At 40.7% G+C, this 19915-nt stretch overlaps 1 protein-coding gene across 1 annotated transcript in view; it reads right to left on the bottom strand.

Moving 5' to 3' along the window:
* The window catches only part of UNC5D (unc-5 homolog D (C. elegans)), a 637214-nt gene that overhangs the window by 22815 nt on the left and 594484 nt on the right, over positions 1-19915 (bottom strand). Inside the window, exons 12-14 of the mRNA XM_012651718.1 lie at positions 16495-16663; positions 14626-14853; positions 6886-7035 (exon numbers count right to left, since the gene is read on the bottom strand). Coding sequence (XP_012507172.1) covers positions 6886-7035; positions 14626-14853; positions 16495-16663 — 547 coding nt within the window. The remainder of the gene's footprint in view (positions 1-6885; positions 7036-14625; positions 14854-16494; positions 16664-19915) is intronic.

Below are 19915 nucleotides of genomic sequence, written 5' to 3'. Positions count from 1 at the left end.
TTTGGTGGAATTGTTGTAGAAATAATGTTCCAGCATATGCCAAGCAGCACAAAAGTAATTAATGTCAATTCCAATTTATAACATTTGAATTCCAAAACTACACTGCAAGAGCTCAGATTTCACTTGGTGACACACACAATTAGAAAGAATACCATCCAAAATTAATCATCTTTTTTTTCCCCACTAAAAAAAAAAAAATATTATCCTTTAGAAGACTCACTCCTATGGTCCATCCTTCTACCTAAGCCTAAGGTAAGATGTTATCTTCTCAGTTAAATAAAAATAATGCTAAGGAAATGGCGAGAAGTTATCCTCACACCACAAACTCATGCAGAATGGTGTGAGAACACAGTATTGCTAATGTATCAAGCATAAAAATTAATATCTACTGCAAAATCATGCACATATACACACATCCCAGAGAGAGACAGACAGACGGACACCCTGGGCCATCCTGGAGTGATCTAGTTTGCCAACTCCTCTCTTGTTCGATTTGTCCATTTCAAAATTATACGTAAGGGGCCTGCTAATGGCCAGACGCTGTACTAGGTAAACAGTAAGAAACAATAACAAATCAGGTTTGGTCCTCATTTTCAAGGGATTTATAGACAAATTGGCAAAAGTACTTTTTACTAAATGAGGAGAGAAATTATAAAATCTATACAGATGACTCATTTTTCCTAGCACTACCCAGTACTGGCCACCAATTGGACTGTGTTCGGGCATTTGACTTTACAATAATGTAAAGGAGAAGTCAGTTATTGAAATCTTTCATGTACTAAAAAGTCTCTCCTTCCTATTGAAATGTGGCCAGGGCCCTTGGCAATGACCATGCATACCCAGCCTCTAGCAACCCTCATCCTCATTTCTCCTCTCATTAATTTGCTCTTTGACCTGTTGCTCAAAATATGATTTTCTGCAATACTAAAACTGAAAGGTAGCAAAACATGTAGCAAGTCTGGAAGTTTGAGACCCTGACCTGGGGCTGGTGATGAAGCCAGCGTGTGCCATGAGGCCAAGGACCTTGACTGAAATTCAGTCTATTCACGCTGGGGAACTATGAATTATCTAGCTACTCCTGAGCTCTGATGCACACGTTTGTTTGTATACCTTGTTTCCTAATTTTCTCTATGGGAAGTCTCACAAATCATGATCTTGGATACTTCCTGGGGGAGCGAGCCAGGAGGGATGGATTTTAGATTGCTGCATACTTGAAGAGAGGAGAGTCAGCTTTAGAGGGAAGAGAACAAAACCAAACATTGACTCCTATCATGCATCTCAGCAACAGATATAATGATTTTGTGGGTTGTTTTGTTTTTATGTTATTGGTCCTGAAACAAAGGAAAGGCAATGGACTGTCATTTCAAGAAGTACATAAAGGATTCAGAGAGGGTCTATAGGTGTGACACTACCTAGCATTTCATTGGCTTGATTCCCACATAAGATGTGAGCCGTTAGCATGCAACGTTGTCTTTGCCATTCTGTTCTTCCCTATGTGGCAGGGCTGGAAGCCTACAGATTGCATCTTATAGACTCCCTTGCCAGCAGAGAGCTTGCATTTCCGTTCTGCTAGGGAGAGGTACTCAGGCTAGATTTGGAAGGGAGAGGAGGTGCGGAAACCATCATGGCTCCCCTAATCTCTACAGGCAAGCTCAAAGGCTTCAGCTGACAGCACGAGAAAAGTTTACAGGGTCTTCTGGTCATTCCCCTGAGAACCAACTGCTTCAGTGCTGGGGCAGTTTCCTGAAATTCCTGAACTTGCTGGTTTCCTAATATCACTAGCGGCTTTCTCTGACTTTGGCTCCCCCAGCTTCTCCAAAGGTTTTGTAAGCACATAAATCCTTTGATTGAATTTCCCCTTGGTTGAAATACCTTGAGTGATTTCTGTCTTCTCGACCAAACAATACTCTTTGATTTGAAGAAGTTCTCTTAGAAACCGATAGCAGTTGGGCAGCATTGAAAGGTGACACTCGTGACTTCCACAGGGAGGCTGCCACCTCAGGAAAATGCTGGATGCAGCACTAAAAGCTAATGATCACGAAGGAAGATTTTGGCTGGAACACAACTTGCTTGTACCACCAGCCGACAGCACAGGTCCATTTAACCGTCTCTCTTTCCCACTTTCTACTAACACAAAAAGTTTTACTTATGATCTCCTCTCCTTGCCTCCTGTAGTAGACTCTGCAGCAGAGGGCACTTCTGATCGGTGGGGACTCCTGGCAACTCTTAGAGGAAGTCATTTTCCCTGAAACATTCCAAAATGGCTTTTTGCCTGTACCATAATATACACTTACAAATTCTGCCATTTCTCCTTGTTGCCTAATCCGCCTCTTTCCCTCTTTCTCCTCCTGAGCCTTCTTCCATTACGCAAACTAGGCCACATCTCAGCCTCCTACACTCCTCTCTGCCTACCACTGTACCCTACAAGATCTCACCTGCCCACACATGCCCAGCTGCCATCTCCCCATGGAGGGCTCCAATAACAACATCTCTGGTATCTATTAATAGCTCATGCTCCCCAATCCCTGGCCTTATACTCCTAAGCACGACATGGCATTTTATTTGGCCTTTACTTCTCTGGCAACTTTACCTTTTGGAAACTATCACCATCTCCCTCCCATTGCCACTCTTCTCCAATTTTCCAGTGTCCATCTCTCTTGGTTATGGCTAACTGTAGTCAACTACTCACCGGTCTCTCTGTCTCAGTCTCTACCATACAGAGCTAGTGAGGATGTTGGGGCTTCATGGAAGAGGGAAACAAAAGCAACTGATTGGTATTCTTCAGGGAACAGCAACATGGCCTCTCTTTTACCTCTAATCATGGATGTGACCAGGCCACCTAGAAACTCTGCATTTATCACATGATTCCTTTGCTTGGCATGGAGAGTGGTCACAATGGCCCCTTGGTGCCTGCCATGTTAAACCCTACTCTCCCATCTGGGCTCAAGGACTTCCACGATCTTTTTCAAACCAGTACATTTTTGTAGAATTATTTTGCACCATGTCTTTCAACAAAAGTAATGATAATGTAGGGTGCTGTGGTTAACAGGTGCTTTTGCCTAACTAAGGAGGTTTTTGTTTTCTAAAATGGAAATTTGAGTCATTATAATATAATGAGAATGCTTGGACTTCAGGGCTACAATGAGGCAAGCTCAAGGCCCAGCTCTTAAGCAAACCTGCATTTTTTCCAGTGGATTTGAATTCTTGGTAATATTTACCTTCCTAAGAAAATGGCACTGACCGCTTATTTAAATTAGAAGTGTCTTCTCTGGTCTCGGTTGCTAGATTTCCTGTATTCTTGAAAATACTGGAAGAAGAGTTGAGAGTAATGCCCACGGCAGAGATAATTTTTCCTTGCAGAAAGACATAAGACTCAGCACACACACAAAAATCCTCTCTTTTCTCTTTCCATTCCATTGCACACAATCAAAACATTTAAAAAGTCTGATTTTAAGACAGTATCAAAGGAATATTTTTTTTTGTTGTTGACTTGAGTAGCAGCTGCCAATAGTGCTCAACAAAACATTTAAAAATAATAGAATTAGAAGCACTGTGATTAGTGTGTTTTCAGGGCAGTCATCTTTGCTTTCATTTATTCAAAAAACCAAAACAAAACAGAAACACACCAACAGTCTCACTGAGCTGAGAGGAACTGTGTAGAAAGTAAAAGGAGACGACAAAGTGTGGCAAAGTTATGTGTGTTTAAAGGATTCCGGAAATGTTTTCATTTTGATTCCCATTATAATTAGGTTCCTAGCAGATGGAGAGGATGTAAATCACATCCTAGCAGGAGACAGACACTGGGTTCTCCAAGATACATAGCGCACTGAAAAGACAGATGCTTTTATTCTAGGGAGATGACAACTTGACTTTGTGTTTTGTTGGATTTAAAAAAAAATAATAATTTATTGTGTTACGTTTATTGCACCTTCTCCACATCCAGCAAAGAATAAAGGAAACTGTGATTTAGTAGCTCTCAGGTCCCCAGAACCTACTGAGAGCAGTGTTATTTACTTCCTAGAGGAGGGTTGCTAATTCTCCAGGGCAGACAATAGCATCTCCCTAATTGCAGTGCAGTCTTAAAGCCTGAGAAGAAAATGGGGAATAAGGAATTGTTCATTTGGGGGTACTAGCATAGTGGGTTTCAGTTTCCCTTTGAACCAAGGCCAATGGGTGCTACTGAAGATCTCTGAAAAGCTGACATAGCTTTTAATTACCTCCCACCCATCACAGCTGGCTTCATAAGAAATAAGGGCTGTATGCAGCATAATACTCCATAAGGCATAACCCTCCAGAACCCAAAGCAACAAGATGTAAAATCTAGTTAGTCCTTCTATAGAGGCTCTCATCACATAGCTCTGGACCCAACCTTGAACTCACACCATTCCCCATGCAGTTTGTTGATGTCTGATAGGGCAGACATTCTGTGCGCTGGGTGGCTTCCTGGCAGAGTATGGTTTGGGTACCAATTGTCATATGTCGACTCCCAGGTCCTTGATTTGATGCTAGAGAGGGGAACAGGAAGACAATGCTACCAGAGGTCTTCCGTGGACTAGGTTGGAAGATGACACGGAGATTCACCCATTGAAGAAGAGATCTAGAAATGAGGTCAAGAACTGTGCGATTTTCCAGCTCCACAGTAGCTTTCTGGGATAACAGGAAAGAGGCCCTGTTAGTTCCTAACCACTTAGCTCTAATGAAAAGCCATTCGCTATTATCCAGGCCAAGTCTATCAGTGCACATGACATTCAAGCAGGCGGAACACAAACCCTCCCCAAAGTGCCTACATCTAATGCCTGGAGAAAACACAGCACTGCCATTCAACCAAACGCAGTCACACAAGCTGAGGGGTTTCTATGATGAGAGGGGCAAGGAAATTGGTGGTAGGATTGGTGAAGAGAGCACAAAGCCATTTGGAGTAAGAAAATGAAGTGGAAAAGAAAACTCAGTGGCAAGCCTCTTGATGTAGGGAAAATTAACTTGTTTCTCAGCCTTCCAAGAGTCTTTCAAACCATGCTCAATTACAATAGGCAAATATTTATACACATTCACAATCTCTATGCAATCCAACCCATCCCAGAAGTAAAGCTTGTTGGGTTTCCTTGCAAGCCAATGCCCTCCAGTTTTGGCTGGTGCTGCTGCAAGTAATGGTTCTTTCATCTGATTTTTTTTTAATCTCCAAGCATTAAACTTAATAGTTCACTTTGGACTGAGTCACTTGCATTAGACCTAGTGAAACGAGGCCCTTATAACCTATAAAGATTAATACAGAGGAATTTGCATGTCTATCAGGACTTGTTTTAACAGTACTCTCAAGTTCAATCTGGACTAGAAACTTTGAGTACTGCTTACTGGAAAACAAAGAGACCAATGTCTTGTACATCATACATTCATGCATAGAAAACCTCTCTCCATCAGGAATTGTACTGAATGGGGCCCAACCCCACCCCCCAAAAAATTGTTCAGGCCCATAAGAGATGTTCATGCTGCCTTGAATATACTAAAACTATACAGAGATGGACAGATCCCAAGGTAACGAGAAAAACGTAGCCCTTGTTCAATTTGAAAATTCTGATTTTTAGAAGTTAGAAGGGTTGGTGGTTCAACTTTTTTCTAATTATGATAGGGCAGTCAAGGGTTTTTTTCTTTGTGACTTGGCTTATTTGCATTCTGACAAGCTGGTATGCCTGTGCACAGTTTTCTTTTTTTTTTTGAAATGAATGCTGCAAGGACAAAGTTTAAAAAACCCACAGGACTCTGCACATTATGCTTATGGGCAGAACAAAGAAGCCTGAAAGCATCCTGTGATTCCAGATCAACGTGAGTACACCCACAGCTTTTCCAGAGTTAGGGAAACATCCTGTCACTCGAAGCACAGATGATGCTGGTTGTTTACGATGACAATACTAGTCAATGGTTGATAAGAGATCTTTTCATGCTAAGTATGTAGTCAAAATCTGTAAAAATGATCCAAAGAGATTCCAAGTTTCCCTGCCATTTAAAAAACAAAAAAACCCAAAACTCTAATAAGAGACATATGGACAATACCATGCATCTGTAGATATTTATAAAAGGACTCTAAAAAAAAGGATTATTTTTCTCTGCTTTTCAATTTGTATTAATATTTCGAGCTGTCTGCACTGCATTGATTCCACGACAGAACTCATATTCAGAAATAACACAAATTTTTGACTTATCCGTGGTTTATAAAAATTGCTCTAAAAAAAAATGAAAGATGGTCACAAGCCAAACCACGTGTTTGAAAGACTGAGGATGTATTTTCACAATAAAACAAGATGTGTCAAAGTGAAATGTCAGAGATATCAAACTAAGTACTTAAGGAAATTGGACATTTCATACTTAATAACCTAATTAATTCCTTCTTCTCATCCTGCGCAATTCATTTGACAGCAAGTCCTTCATCTCTGAAGAACAAACTCTCTTGTTCTCACCCGGCCAGCCAAAGCTTTCTATAACTCAGAATCATCATCCTTAAAAAGTTTCTCACCAACATTCATTTAAAACAATGTCGCACGATGAACCGATTTTAATAAAAACAAACCAACACCCAAACCTTGCTCTACACTGTTAAATTGGCATTTCAACCTATGCTGAGCAACAGTTCAAACAGGAGAGGGGAGAAATGTCACATTACCTGACATGCAAGCACCTATATTTCCCCACACCTGTTAGAATCTTGTGCATTTACGACAGTATGTTTCCTTGCCTGTGTGTAGCCCAAACTGTTCCATCTCCGTGACAGTTTTGAGATGAAATCCATCCTTTAAAGGAGGAGGGAAAAATCACACAGGCGCTCACCAGGATTTGGGGCATGCTTGCTGGGTAGAGCAAAGCTGTTCTGTTAGAAACCCATTTGGCTAGTACCTGGCAGGCAGTGAACGGTTTAATTCTCCAGAGAAATGGGGGAATATCGAGAACAGAGATCTGGAGACTAAAGGTATTCCCTTTGAAATGCAGCAACTTTGGTTCTTCCAGTAGCTGTCCACCTTGATGTCTTTCATCTGAAACCACTTCCTATGGGAGAGGAAAAAGAAAACAGGAACAACAGTGAAATATCCGGTTTCTTGTATATTTCTCTCTGTGCACATGTATGCCCACCACATCTTTATGACGCCATATCCTGAGGCCTAATTACTAAAAGGTGCTGCATTAATAAGGATTTGGTCAGAAAGAAACAATTGTTCTTTATTATTTGCATTGCTTAGGCTTTCAAATACACTGTGCCTTTCTTTAAAAGACCTCCCCTGCCCCCATGCAAATTGTACTACTGTTGAGTTTCCACGATTGCATGAATTTCATTCTGATATGACCGTAATCAAGGGAGGTATTTGTACTCAACCTGACACATCATCATATTTCACAATAATCGAGGAAACAGCCTTCTCCCACTCCGGTTCAACTATTCTTCACTAACCCAGGCATTATCCGATATTTATTCTTCTGGGTTAAAAATAAATGTTCCAGAGTGCATGCATCATGTTTATTTGTAGTACCGTTCATAAACGTTATTATGCCAAAGGCCAAGAAAAAACAAGTCGTGGATCAGGTTAGCTGTAGCTCAGAAAAACAGCAAATTCCTGAGGTAAACATGTCTGTATCTTTCACTGAAAAATCTCTATACAATACGATCTAATACAAACTCAATCCACATACATTCTGTTGAGGAAGCCATTTAATTAGTTCCAAATTTGTGGTGTTTAGAATTGTATTAGGTGGTAGGACAAATGAAATAATAGAACAAATATATATTCTGTAAAATGCTACACTATTGTGGAGGGGAAGCTTTTGGTGTCACTGAAGATTAGAGATCTCCCTAAATCCATTTTAAAAATCACTATTAATTGACTTATCGTTTCCTTGCAGAGCTAGAAGAAATACAAAAACTGTAATCTTTTATGTCCTATAATCTTCCCAGATTCTAAAAAAGATTGTATGAAGTAAGGCAAACAGGTTTATAAATACAATAAACCTTACATTTCAATTATCAATGAGTAAAAACAGCTCTACTGGTCATTTGATCCATCTCTTGTCTATAAGTGGAATGACATTAACAAAAACATTTCTGGCTAGCAAGAAGCCATCCCCAACTTTTATCCTGCGTGTACACGTAAACAAGTATCTTTTTTTCAGGACTAAATGATTTAGTTCAATGTCATTGTCGCCACCTCTTTGGGATTGTTCGTATGAGGGGTGTTTCTTGGGGCCCTTGGGTCCATGCTAAACTTGCTGTGATGAAGGAATGTTCTACATCTGTGTTGTCCATTTTGGTATCCACTAGCCACAGTGGCTATTAACCACCTGAAATATGTCAAATGACTAAGGAGCTAAATTCTTCATTTTCATTAGTTTCAATATCTGCATGTAATTAGCAATGACCGTACTTGATAGGAATTGCCAAGCACTGTACTATCCTAACACTGGATTTCAGAGCTGGGCATAACAACATGCTGGCCAGTGTCTGGTGGGGGCTGCAAGGAATGGAAGGAAAGAGGTCATGTTGGAAGAAAGGGAATTAATTCTAAATGCGTACTTTGGTGAGACATTAGTCCTTTTATGGATTCTGGTCACTGGTTTCTTCTGTTGAGATTTAATAAGCGTCTGCCAGGGCTATACTTGAGTTGGACATTGGGTGTACAGAAATGGAACAGTCTCTGCCACCAAGGAGCACAGAGTCCAGTGAGAGGGTCAGAACAGTAGGCATATGATTATATTAATACTGTAATATCCAAGCACTGCCATCCACATACGCATGGGAGGTCAGGGAAGACAGAGGGTGCCTAACCCAGAAGGGAGGACAGGCCAAGAAGGAGTCAGGGGATTACTAGAGAAAGTGATGAAGTAAATACAGGAGTCAGCAACTTAACAAGGAGGGAGAAGACATTTCAGACACTGAGCAGGGCGGGTACAGAGGCATGGTGGCCAGACAGAGCTGCACAGAAGGTTAGGGTGGAAAGTGTGTGGCTGGAGCTGGTGAAAGTTGAGGGCAGTGAACTGATCATGAATTCTTGTTTGCCTTGCTGAGGACTTTGTATTTTACCTTAGAGGGATGTCGCTCAGGTTTCAAGGTGCATAAGACTCCTCTGGTGTCTTGATGCACTCAAAAGAGTACTAATCTTATATACAGAAGATGGAAGCACAGGATTCTAATCACATTTCTGTGCGACCTTGGGAAAATGACTTATTTTCTTTAGGCCTCAGTTCCTTACCTGGGTTTATTTATAATCAAGGAAAATAATTAATATGATAATATATTGACCTCTTTTTGCAATTCTGGTGCAAGGTTAAAAACAGGTAAAAGTAAGAAATGTGCTTATTAAAACTATATTAAAGCAACAGTCTAATAACCATGTTGACACTTCTAAATATATTTGAACTAGGCTCTTTAAAGTCTACCCCTTTTCTTTAAATTTAACTTGCCTTCGTGGACTGGCAAGTACCCGACACCAGCAGATGAAGTGACTCGTTCGAGATCATGCGCAGTTCTAGGCTATTTCAATATTTTGAAACGACTCAGAATTGTCATATTGGAAGGGAAGATTTAGATCACTAAATGCCTTATTTACAGATGAAATCATAAAGGCCTCCCAAAAAGTTCTTTGCCTAAAGCCACATGGTGAATGGCAGAGCTAAGACAAGGCAACGTGATCATGGTTCAGTGTCTTTCCTACTAAATTTCCCTTCCTTTTCTTAAACTAGGCTGGATAAAGAATCATGTGAAGGTCAGACTGTTATTAAATCTTTCCCATAAATAATTTTCCATTGGTGCAAGATATATGTCTAAAGCGACATAAGTCAGTCTATATTTGCCCTGGTGATATATGTATTGTCGAAACAGTCCTGGGAATGGAGAATATTAGGGATTTTAAAAATGGACATCTACTTATAATTGTCACAAAAGAAAAGAGTACCTTTTAAAAAGTTCTGCTTTAGGGCCCCCAATTTAACATGACTAATTTTTGCTTTTTTAGCTTAATACTTTAACCTGCACATATTGAACCAACTGTGCAATTAACAGTGTCTCGTAATCTTGCACAAAATATGAAGCAATTATAGTTATTCAGTAACAAAACAATTATTAAAATGAAAAAGTCCAATAACGAACTAATCATTGTGTTTATATACATGTAGAGGCACAATTGGCCTCAGAGTTAAACTCTTGGCGTACGAGCTTTAAAACATCTCCAAATAGAATGAATGGCTTGCACTTAATACAGATATCCCAGTCATGCCTCAGCCTATTGTATTACTTTCAGGGCCTAGGCACCTGCATTTCTACGTGCTTCTTTACATGATTCTGCTGCCCAGCCAGGTTGGGAAATCAGTGATACCAACAACTCTGCTGTGCTAGTTCTGAATCACTCACGTGGTGGATGTATCACCCCAAGAGGGAGACCTGATATTCACTTGATTTTTTTTCCTTTCCTTTCCTCTACGACAAGGACCTACTGTGAAATCCCCGGTTCTGTTGTTCAATGGATATCTGAGATAATGGAACTAGAAAACAGGGTCTGGCTGGTTTCTTGTTTATAAAATGCACCTAAAGGGTCTGGATAGTGGTTTTCCTAGGCGTTCTATTTCATCATTTCACACTGGGCTTGCAAGTCATCCAGTTCTAGAAGCTGTGGCCAGGAGAAACGTGTGCTCTGTGCCTTGCTGAGCTCTTTATGTTGATTTAATGAGACAGGCAGCAATATTCAGGTATGCTTCAGGGATACTAAAACAGGCACGCTGAATTTACATATTTATGAGACTAAACTGTTTGAACCTGCACACACACACATACATGCACACAAATTATGTCGCTGTGGTGTTTCCCTTTAAATGCTTTACGTGTACGATATTTCCCAAGGTTGCATTACTGATAAACACAAGAACTACATCTGGAGGAAATCCTTTGAAATTAGATTCGAAATCCACATTAATGCCACGTGAGTAATGAGTACCAAGAGGTGCTGCGCAGGAGTGCCGGGAGCACTGGGGTAAAAATAGTTGTTTTTTTTCTTTCTAAGATAAGATAGGGCTAGTGCTTAATTCCTTGCTTTCCCTATGTCAAGGTTTCTTTGAGCTGCATGTGTGTGTCAGCATGTAATAAAACATAATAACCAAATACCAGGTCTTAAAATGTTACTGCCTTGAAAATATACCACCATGCCTCAACCTTTGGATTGAATTTATCAAAGGAGGCAATGTCAAACATACACATAAGATGGCAGCTCTAATTATTACAGAAGCAGGAAGGACAAGAAGTCCTTTGGTCTCTTCTTCCCTCACCTGCAGGCAGATGACTTTTTTATTTTTTATAAACATATCTGAGCTGATTTAATTTGCCACAGAGATGGTTTTAGATGTATTTATCAAAACAGATCTTTGGAAATCCGAAACTAAATTAATTATGTCTTAGGTCAGGTATATGAAGTATTTTGTTTTTGTCATGCAAAGAAAATGCTACTATTATTCAGATGAGCTACCTCCAGAGTAAATGAGAAGCAGAGTAGCCCTGCAGGAGGCCCAGGGGAAGGAGGACAGGATTAAAGACAGAAAATGTTTCTATTTTGTTACCGAAAATTCTCCAAAGGGATTTTCTTTGGTGGGGCCATATTGCCTGGCTCCCACCCAGTTCTGAGAGGACAGGTGGCGTTAGGTCTGTACGCTTTCCTTCTAGCAAGGTCTTCCAGTGAGAGGGTGGGCTTTTAAGTGTTTTATGGGATGTAATTTCCCGGTGCGATATGAATGAAGTGAAAGATGCAACCGTGCCCTTAAATCAGGCTTCCTTCTTGGTCAAGATCACAGTTCTAGTTGGGCACACACTGGGTATCATTTCCTTGAGATGCACTACAATAAACACAGCAGCTTTCTCAACTGTGCTTGTATCAATTTCCTAATCACAACAAATGTTTCCTTATAATGACAGTCAAAGCACATTCCAGGAAGGGCAATTTCTACAGCAATACTCCATGAAAAACTATTTACTAATTTTGATTAAAAAGCCAGGGTTCTATAAGGGTTGCAGAAAATATCACCACTATATTTTCAGCTTACACCAAAGAAGTTGGGGGCGCTAAATACTAATTTAAAGGTTCAAAAAGTGAACTGCTGCCTAGGCTTTCTTAAGAGAGTGGATCTGTTTTAGTGGCTTAGTAACTAATTCCCCCTCTAACTAAATATCATATGTAAAGCCCTAAAAATGATTTGGGACATTAAGGGGGTCAAAATGAATCTCTGCGGAAGGTGCTGAACACATTCACTTAGCAAAGTAAAAGTTCTGTGGAATCCTTTCAGAGACAAAACCAAGCCTAAGGAGTAAATGGTTATTTCCTGGCACAGGAAGTCTCAGTTCAGAAAAGCTATTCACCCAAGGTTGATGATCTCTCAGAACCCCCATGAGAGGGAGCACAGTTTTTATGCTCATGACAGCTGTCACATACGTCCCATCACAACAAGTACAACCAAACCCAACTTTAAAATCAGCTTTGTTTGCTGTAATAGGGCAGAGAGAGACAGAATCACCAGAGGTAAAGAGATTAGGACAAGTGGGGGCAAAGGTATTTCTACTGGAAAGAATTTATCTTGAGCAAAATTAAAGAGTTTTACTAATTTAAGAAATGCCTCTAAATGATGAAATAAAGATATTTGGATTCAATGAGAGGGGGAATTACATTTTCCCTAGCACTGGCTAGCAAGGGTAGATTACCAACAGGCATGGATAGTGGTTTGAAAAGCTGTGTTTAGGGCCATGTTTTCATGAGTTTCATGGCAATTTCTACTCATCTGTGAACAACAGCTATCGTAAAATGTGGCAGCAATTAACAGGAATGAAAACAGATTATCTGAAAGTCACGCAGAATAAGGTCTTTAGGTAAATATCGTGCTGCTATATACATCAGCAGCGAGACCATTATTCAAAGAAAATTCCCAACTGGTTAGGAGGGCTGACTTCCAAGTTGTGTGAACAACTCTCCAAAGTTGGCAGTGGGTTATCTACACGACCCGGGAGATTGGAAATCTTCCAGCATCCTCCATGGTGACTCCAGTTTACTCAGTCTTTAAAATCTAGCTGAGTTACTAAACACCCACCCTGAGTCGTGGTGCATTCTACAACTGTTTAGTGGTAACAGTGACCCCAAGATGGACCCCTCTATTTAAACATTCATTCTTGCCATTTGCTTCCTGAATGTCTATTATGTATTTTTCTCTTGGAGAAATCCTCTTCCTGGGTGTGGGGAGAGCAGATGAAGAGTATAAAATGGCAATCACAGGATGAGGTTTTTTTTGTTTTTTTTTCTTTGACAGAGTCTCACTCTTCTGCCTGGGCTAGAGTGCCATGGTGTCAGTCTAGCTCACAGCAACCTCAAACAATCCTCCTGCCTCAGCCTCCCGAGTAGCTGGGACTACAGGCATGCACCACCATGCCCGGCTAATTTTTTCTATATGTTTTTAGTTGTCCAATTAATTTCTTTCTATTTTTAGTAGAGACAGGGTCTCGCTCTTGCTCAGGCTGGTCTCGAACTCCTGAGCTCAAACAATCCGCCCACCTCGGCCTCCCAGAGTGCTAGGATTACAGGCGTGAGCCACCGCGCCCGGCCACAGGATGAGGTTTTAACTACTTAACACTGAAGCTCCTTGCTCTACAAAATGGCATCGCTCTCAAAGAAGCCCCTTTCTAAGTGTGCCCTTATGACCTGCGCTGCTTAAGAGACGGGGGAGTTTGAGGAACACAGGCTGGCACTGTGTCACCTTGACTGGCTTATGTTCAGGATTCAGGTCGTTGTATCTTTTCTATTGGTAAACATGAGTTTTCCAGCTCAGTGTCTTAAAATCTAGTTACTGAGGAAATGCTCTGCATAATGGACTTAATGATCCCAAACTGGAATAGCAGAGATCTGGAATGAGGTATGTCAGGAGAGCCGTGCTATTTATATATGGGCAAAGCTTACACATGCAGTTCTGCATCATCCTTGCTGCTATTAATAAACTCGCTCTCTTCGTGAGCAGCTAATTTAAAATGAATCTTACATGATTAAAACTACCAAAAATGGAAAGGAACCTTGAACCGTCTCTGCCCTAGTAGCCCTGATAATTAATAGACTATGTGTCCAGGATATAAAATGATTACCTGGTGATAGGTATGATTTATAATTGTTTCCTAACTACAACCTTCAGTTGATTCAAGTAATTTTCTCACTGCCCTCTGCACAACAAATAACTCTTTTTGTCCCTGTGCCTCATACCATTTTCCTACTTGATATGGTGTAGCCCTTTCTCTTTGCTCCTAAATCTTATCCATTTATTAAAAGTTTGCAAACAGTTCTCAAAAACTTCTCCAGCTCCTGTATTGCATTTGTTTTCTGAATTCCGACTACACTTAGAGTCAGTCTGATCATTTATTATACAATGTTCTCCAGATGTGTTCATTGAACCCTGTCTCTATTCTTGACTGCCAAGTACCTCAACCCCTCTTGCACACACAGGAACATGGCTCTTGCTTCGAGATAGGTATCTCAGTCAAACCAGTGGTGGAGGTTCATTCCAGACTCTTGATACTGATCTTTAGGAAACCCCATACTTTCATGACACCAAGAGGAGAATTATGCAAAAAAGGCTTACCTGAAATGCACAGGGGGTATTGTCCACACAGTAAACTCTCAAGTTGTAATCCAGGGAGTTACAGGACATGCAACCAAAAACTGCCACCTTGAGTTGCTTCACGGCACAGTCTGTGATTGGCTCTCCAGTGAGGGCATAGGTCCCAAAGCTGTCTAGGAGCACGTGACATGCAAAGGGGTCCAAAAGGCAGTAACAGGATGTGGATTCATCCTCCACTGACATCACTTCCTGTTGGGGAAACGCATGGTAAATTCTCTCAGCTCAGAAAAATAAGACGTGATTTAAGCATTAGGTTGCTAGGACGTAAATAAACAAATACGTTTTTTCAGCATGTTTTTACTGTCTTAATTATCTTGATGTTAAATGTCCCTCTTCTATTAAGAGTTCAAGAAATGGTTATGTTCAGTATGTTATTAGAGTTTCTACTTAAGGGGTTATAATAACAAAAATGACTTTAAAAGTTCTATTTCTGGATAATTTGTTCAATGTCGAGTTTAAAAAAATCTTGAATATTAATGTGAATAAGCAAATATTTTATTTTTTACGAAGGTCTATTTCTGAAAACTCTTTAGCTATCCCTAAGGTAATGTTTATTTTCTCTCAAACGTTTTGTCTCCTTTCATTCCATCAACATCGTTCACAAGGTAAACCACTAGATAAATGATTTGGATAAGATGTTCTAGAATATTTCACCTTTCCTGATAAGAACTTTGGTACGCGAGACTGGTTTGGGAGAGTATAGATATGACACCACGTGGGTGTAAAAGGTTAGGAAGAAGTGTTGGGAAGAAGGAAACGTTAAAAATCAAGGCAAAAACCAAACATAATGTGAACAGGACCACAACTCGGTGGTTTATGAAACCCATGGAACTTCATGCCCCAGGAAATCTGCCGGTGGTTGCACTAGGACTGAATAAATAGCATTCCGGAACAAAGAAAAAAAAGACTAGTTTCAAGACATAGCCGGGCAGCGTAAATGTAATCCATGGCAGCAAATGGGAATTTCCTTCTTCTAAAGAAACATGATTTTCCTTTTGCTTCTTTTGCCTGAAGCACCTCCTGGGAGGCAAGATCCCAGGGCTAGCTGGAACAGGTCATTGTGTTCCAACAAGATAATTCACCTGCTTTCATGCAAACTGGTTTCAGATGGACATAAAGGAGGCCCTATCAGACAGATAAATCAGGGCTTTCACTTAAAATAGTAATTCAGTGGCAATCGGTCTTTGCCGTGACCGGCTCTCTTGTCGTGCACCTCCCGTTACATATCCACATTCTCTTTTCTTGTCTCCTCTTTGTTCTCTCCTTGTACTGTATCCCTTCTACATGCATCACAGACACAAGGAAACAGTCACTGATAATAATTCTCAATGCATTCATTAGCTGATTAAGCATACATTAAGCACCTATTATGTTCCTGGCTACTTAACCATAGATACGTTATAATCCCCAGGACAGAAAAAAAACAGATATAGCTATTTCTTTTATGAACACAGCCCGCCTACCCTGGGCCTCCTTCCTAACTTCACAGAGGCCACAGAGCAATGGCATTTGAGACAGGGCCATGGCCTAGGAAGAAGTGAGGGGAGATAGGGACCAGGTCCATAAGGGGATGTGTCTGTGCGGGTCCTTATAACTGTATTTATTCTCAAATCAAACAGCAAATCTCTGCATTATCCCTTGTCTCTGTTTTCTGTTATCAGGGGAAAAAAATACCAGCCAGTACCTTGAGGATGTTATAAAACATGTGCCACCAGGCCTTTGCAAAACAAGAAAATGCTGATTTATTGGGTTCAAAGAGGTTACGGTTAAATCTATCCCATAGGTGGAACCCCCATCTCATTGTTTCAAAAAGGAAGACTTGGGTCTCACCTCCCATTTGCCCTGCTGTGTCCTCTTCTTTAAGTGGATGTTCCAGTGCTCGGAGCTGACGTCTGCACAGTGTGGGATGGTCAGCGCAAAGGGAGTGGTGACGATCATGTCTGGAGGACCACAGGTGACTTCAGGACTCAGGAGCACCTCGGACCCATCAGACTGGAGGCTTCACAGTTGGGAAAGGAATAAAAGACAGAAGTGTGTCAAGGAGGGCCATATGTGAGCGAGGATTTAGTTATAGATTGGGGTTTCCTCCAGGCTCGTCAAAATCCCTTTCTAGGATTTCCTTCTGGACAGCGCCACATGACAAAGTCCTGGTCTGGAGAACGAGCAGGAATCCCGACCTTCTCAGGCACACACAGTGAGTTTCAGCCTAGATTTCAAATCTAGGTTTCAACAAACCAACCGACAAAATGACAGATGCATCTTTGGAAAAACAGGGCAGAATTGGAAAACTCAAAGACCTGGCTGGTGGGTCTACATGCCAGCTGCCACATTCTTATTCTTGGTGATAACATTATCAATGACCAAACAAGAACTTTATGGAAATGATTGATCTAGTCATCTTATTACCATCAGATTCCTTCCTCCCAACAACACATCCTACAATATTTTCAATGCTGATAAACGATAAAACAGGTTATTATGAAACAAAACAGCCCTTAAACATACATGGATTGAGTATCTCTATTCTGGCTTTGACAACATTTGTTCTTTGCCGATGCACAAATACGTAGGTTATTTAGTGACAGCACAGTAGACAACTATAAACGTGTGTAACAAAATACATAAACATGTATCTTTCAACTGTTTCTTGTTTTAGATCTAAATTTAAAATCATTCTGCCCAAAACCTGGTGTTTGGATTTTTCCATAGTGGGAATGCAGAGTCATGAAACAGACAAAAGAAAGTGAAATTTAACTAAAGGGGAATAATAACGCTTCATTGCATGTCTCCCTCTTTTATTTTCTTGGCTTTTGTTTTTAATCTCCAACCCCAAAGAGTACGGAGGGGTAGTCTACAAGATGGCAATCAGTAAGAAAGACCCAGAACTCCACTTATTTTTCCCCCAACTGCATATGAGTTCTTCAGTAAGCTAGATGATCTTTTTGTTAGCTACATTTTCACTTGTAAGAAATATAATGACATCGAATATAGTCAATAAAGCAATTCAGGACTCACAGATGAATAATGCTACATGAGAGCTAGGAATAGTATTATTACTAAACCATTCACTCATACTACCTAGGAAGAATAGTATTATTACTAAACCATTCACTCATACTACCTAGGAAGGACATTTAAAGATGCTATCACTGATCAAAAAAGCAACCCCTTGGGCAACATTGAGATGAAATTTACTGCTAAAAGATGCCACCTTTCCCATGATTCTGTATAAATACACAGCTTTTTAAAATGAGTACATCTAACATGTTATTAATTTCTGAATTGTTTTTGTTGACATCTCCTGTTCGCTCTCAGGTTAGTAATAGTCACACTTGAGCTCATTATCTATAATTTGCTGTTGCAATAAAGCCAGGCCATATAACCGAGCAGGAGCATCTTCCAAAACAGTAGATGTAACATGATTATGTGAGCTCCTTCCCTCCCCAAGCAGCCCTGGAGATGCCTTCAAAAAGTTCAATCTTCCACAAAGGTAATCACCAGGCCAAAGTTGACAATTCTTCCTATACAAGCAAAACATAGGTTACGCTGAGCAAAAGTCTGCCATTTACCTTTAAGCAGAACAGGCGAGGGGAGGAGGATTAGAAAGCAATGTGTTAGCAGTTGCAAACACTTTATGAAAAGCCTAGAACAATATACTTGAGGTTTCAAAAAAAACATAAAATTCAAATGTGTGCTGTCACCAGCGTGCAGCGGCAGCCTGCGTGTGAGTGCCTGCCAACGGCCATTAGGGAAGGTTAAGCGCTTTCTGTGTAATTGTCGCCTGCATTCATCACGGGCAGGAATAGCAGGGATGCTTCTGAGTGACCGATGACAAGCTCTCCTAAAAGGAACTACTTAATTGCTTTCAGAGAATCATCCCCCTTGTTGAACATATTGTTCAAACATATGGGAATTTGGGGAATTATTTAATGCCAAATGAACTAAAATCAGCTAATTAGATGAACTCTCACACTCATCGCGAATAGCAAGACTCCTCTCAGTGAAAACTTACTTAAACAGCATCAGGACCCAGAGGCAGCGCGTGTTGTGTAAGAGGCAGAGCGCAGAATAGGAGTTTTGCATTAAATAGACACTGGGCATTTCTGTAAGTGCAAAGTAAGTAAATCAAGATTATATTTAATCTTTCTACTGTGAAAATAGTGTCCGTGGGTGCAGGTCTCTCTCTGATGAAGGAATAGAACTTAATTTCTCCACTTTTCCCCCCATGATTAATAATAATTTGCCCTTTTAGGCCACCTTCTATCGGTGGCAGTCAGGGAGATTTACAAATATTAATTAAAGCTCTTCACACACCTGTGGAGGCAGGTGTTAACAGCGTAAGGTCACGGAGGCGTCAATCAAGGTGATGGGTAAAAAAATAATCCTAAATTTCTGACTCATGTTCCTGCTCTCTGTGACCAGATTGGACTTTTCTTTATTGGGAGATTTCCGGGCAAATTTCTGGCTCTTGTGACATCCCAAGGAAAGAAGAGGGGAACAGAGGGAGGGGGAGTGCTGTCCACGTGTCATCCTGGGTACAGATTCAGGGCATTTGAGGACAGAAGGCTGGGCAGAGACGACTGTAATTGGGTGTGGACACAAATGAAGCCTCCTAAGGAAAGCATAGGTGGTATTTAAATCTTGCCACACTGTATAATCCATGACAGGCAGTGTGCATGTCCCTGCTGGGAATTAAAAAACAGGCAATACGTTTTTCTAAAATTGCTGAGTGCTAATAATAACAACCGTGAACTAATAACAGCAGTGATTTCAGGACCAAAATATGAACCACCTCAGTGTATTGCACACCCTGGAGTGGTCTGTAGACAGAAAAGTCTTGTTGCCTACTAGAACTTTTGCTGCTTATCTGTTTCATTGCTCTCCACCTACACATACACATGCATACATTAAACACATGTGTACAGGCACTCATACACATAGTTCAAATACTTTGTATGGATAGAAATAGTTCAATAATTTAAGAGCCAGGTCTTATTTCTACAGGAACTCTGCTTTCTGAGATGGCTGATTCAATAACTTGTCATCGGATCAACATACCCTTTAACTAAAATGTTCAGTGTCTTAGCAGTGTGTGCTGTGGGCATCTAAGGCTCCTTGGCAACGATCCTGGTCTCCCTGCCTTTCTCATTGCCTCCCACAGTCTGTCCTCAGCGCGGCCACCTGAGTCATCAGACTAAAAATGCCAGCGTGTTTGTACCTCACCGAATCGCTACTGTTCCTGCTGCTTTGG

Source organism: Propithecus coquereli, unplaced genomic scaffold, assembly GCF_000956105.1.
Source record: "Propithecus coquereli isolate 6110/MARCELLA unplaced genomic scaffold, Pcoq_1.0 Scaffold368, whole genome shotgun sequence".
Taxonomy (NCBI): domain Eukaryota; kingdom Metazoa; phylum Chordata; class Mammalia; order Primates; family Indriidae; genus Propithecus; species Propithecus coquereli.
This window is presented reverse-complemented; position numbering and strand designations above follow the sequence as displayed.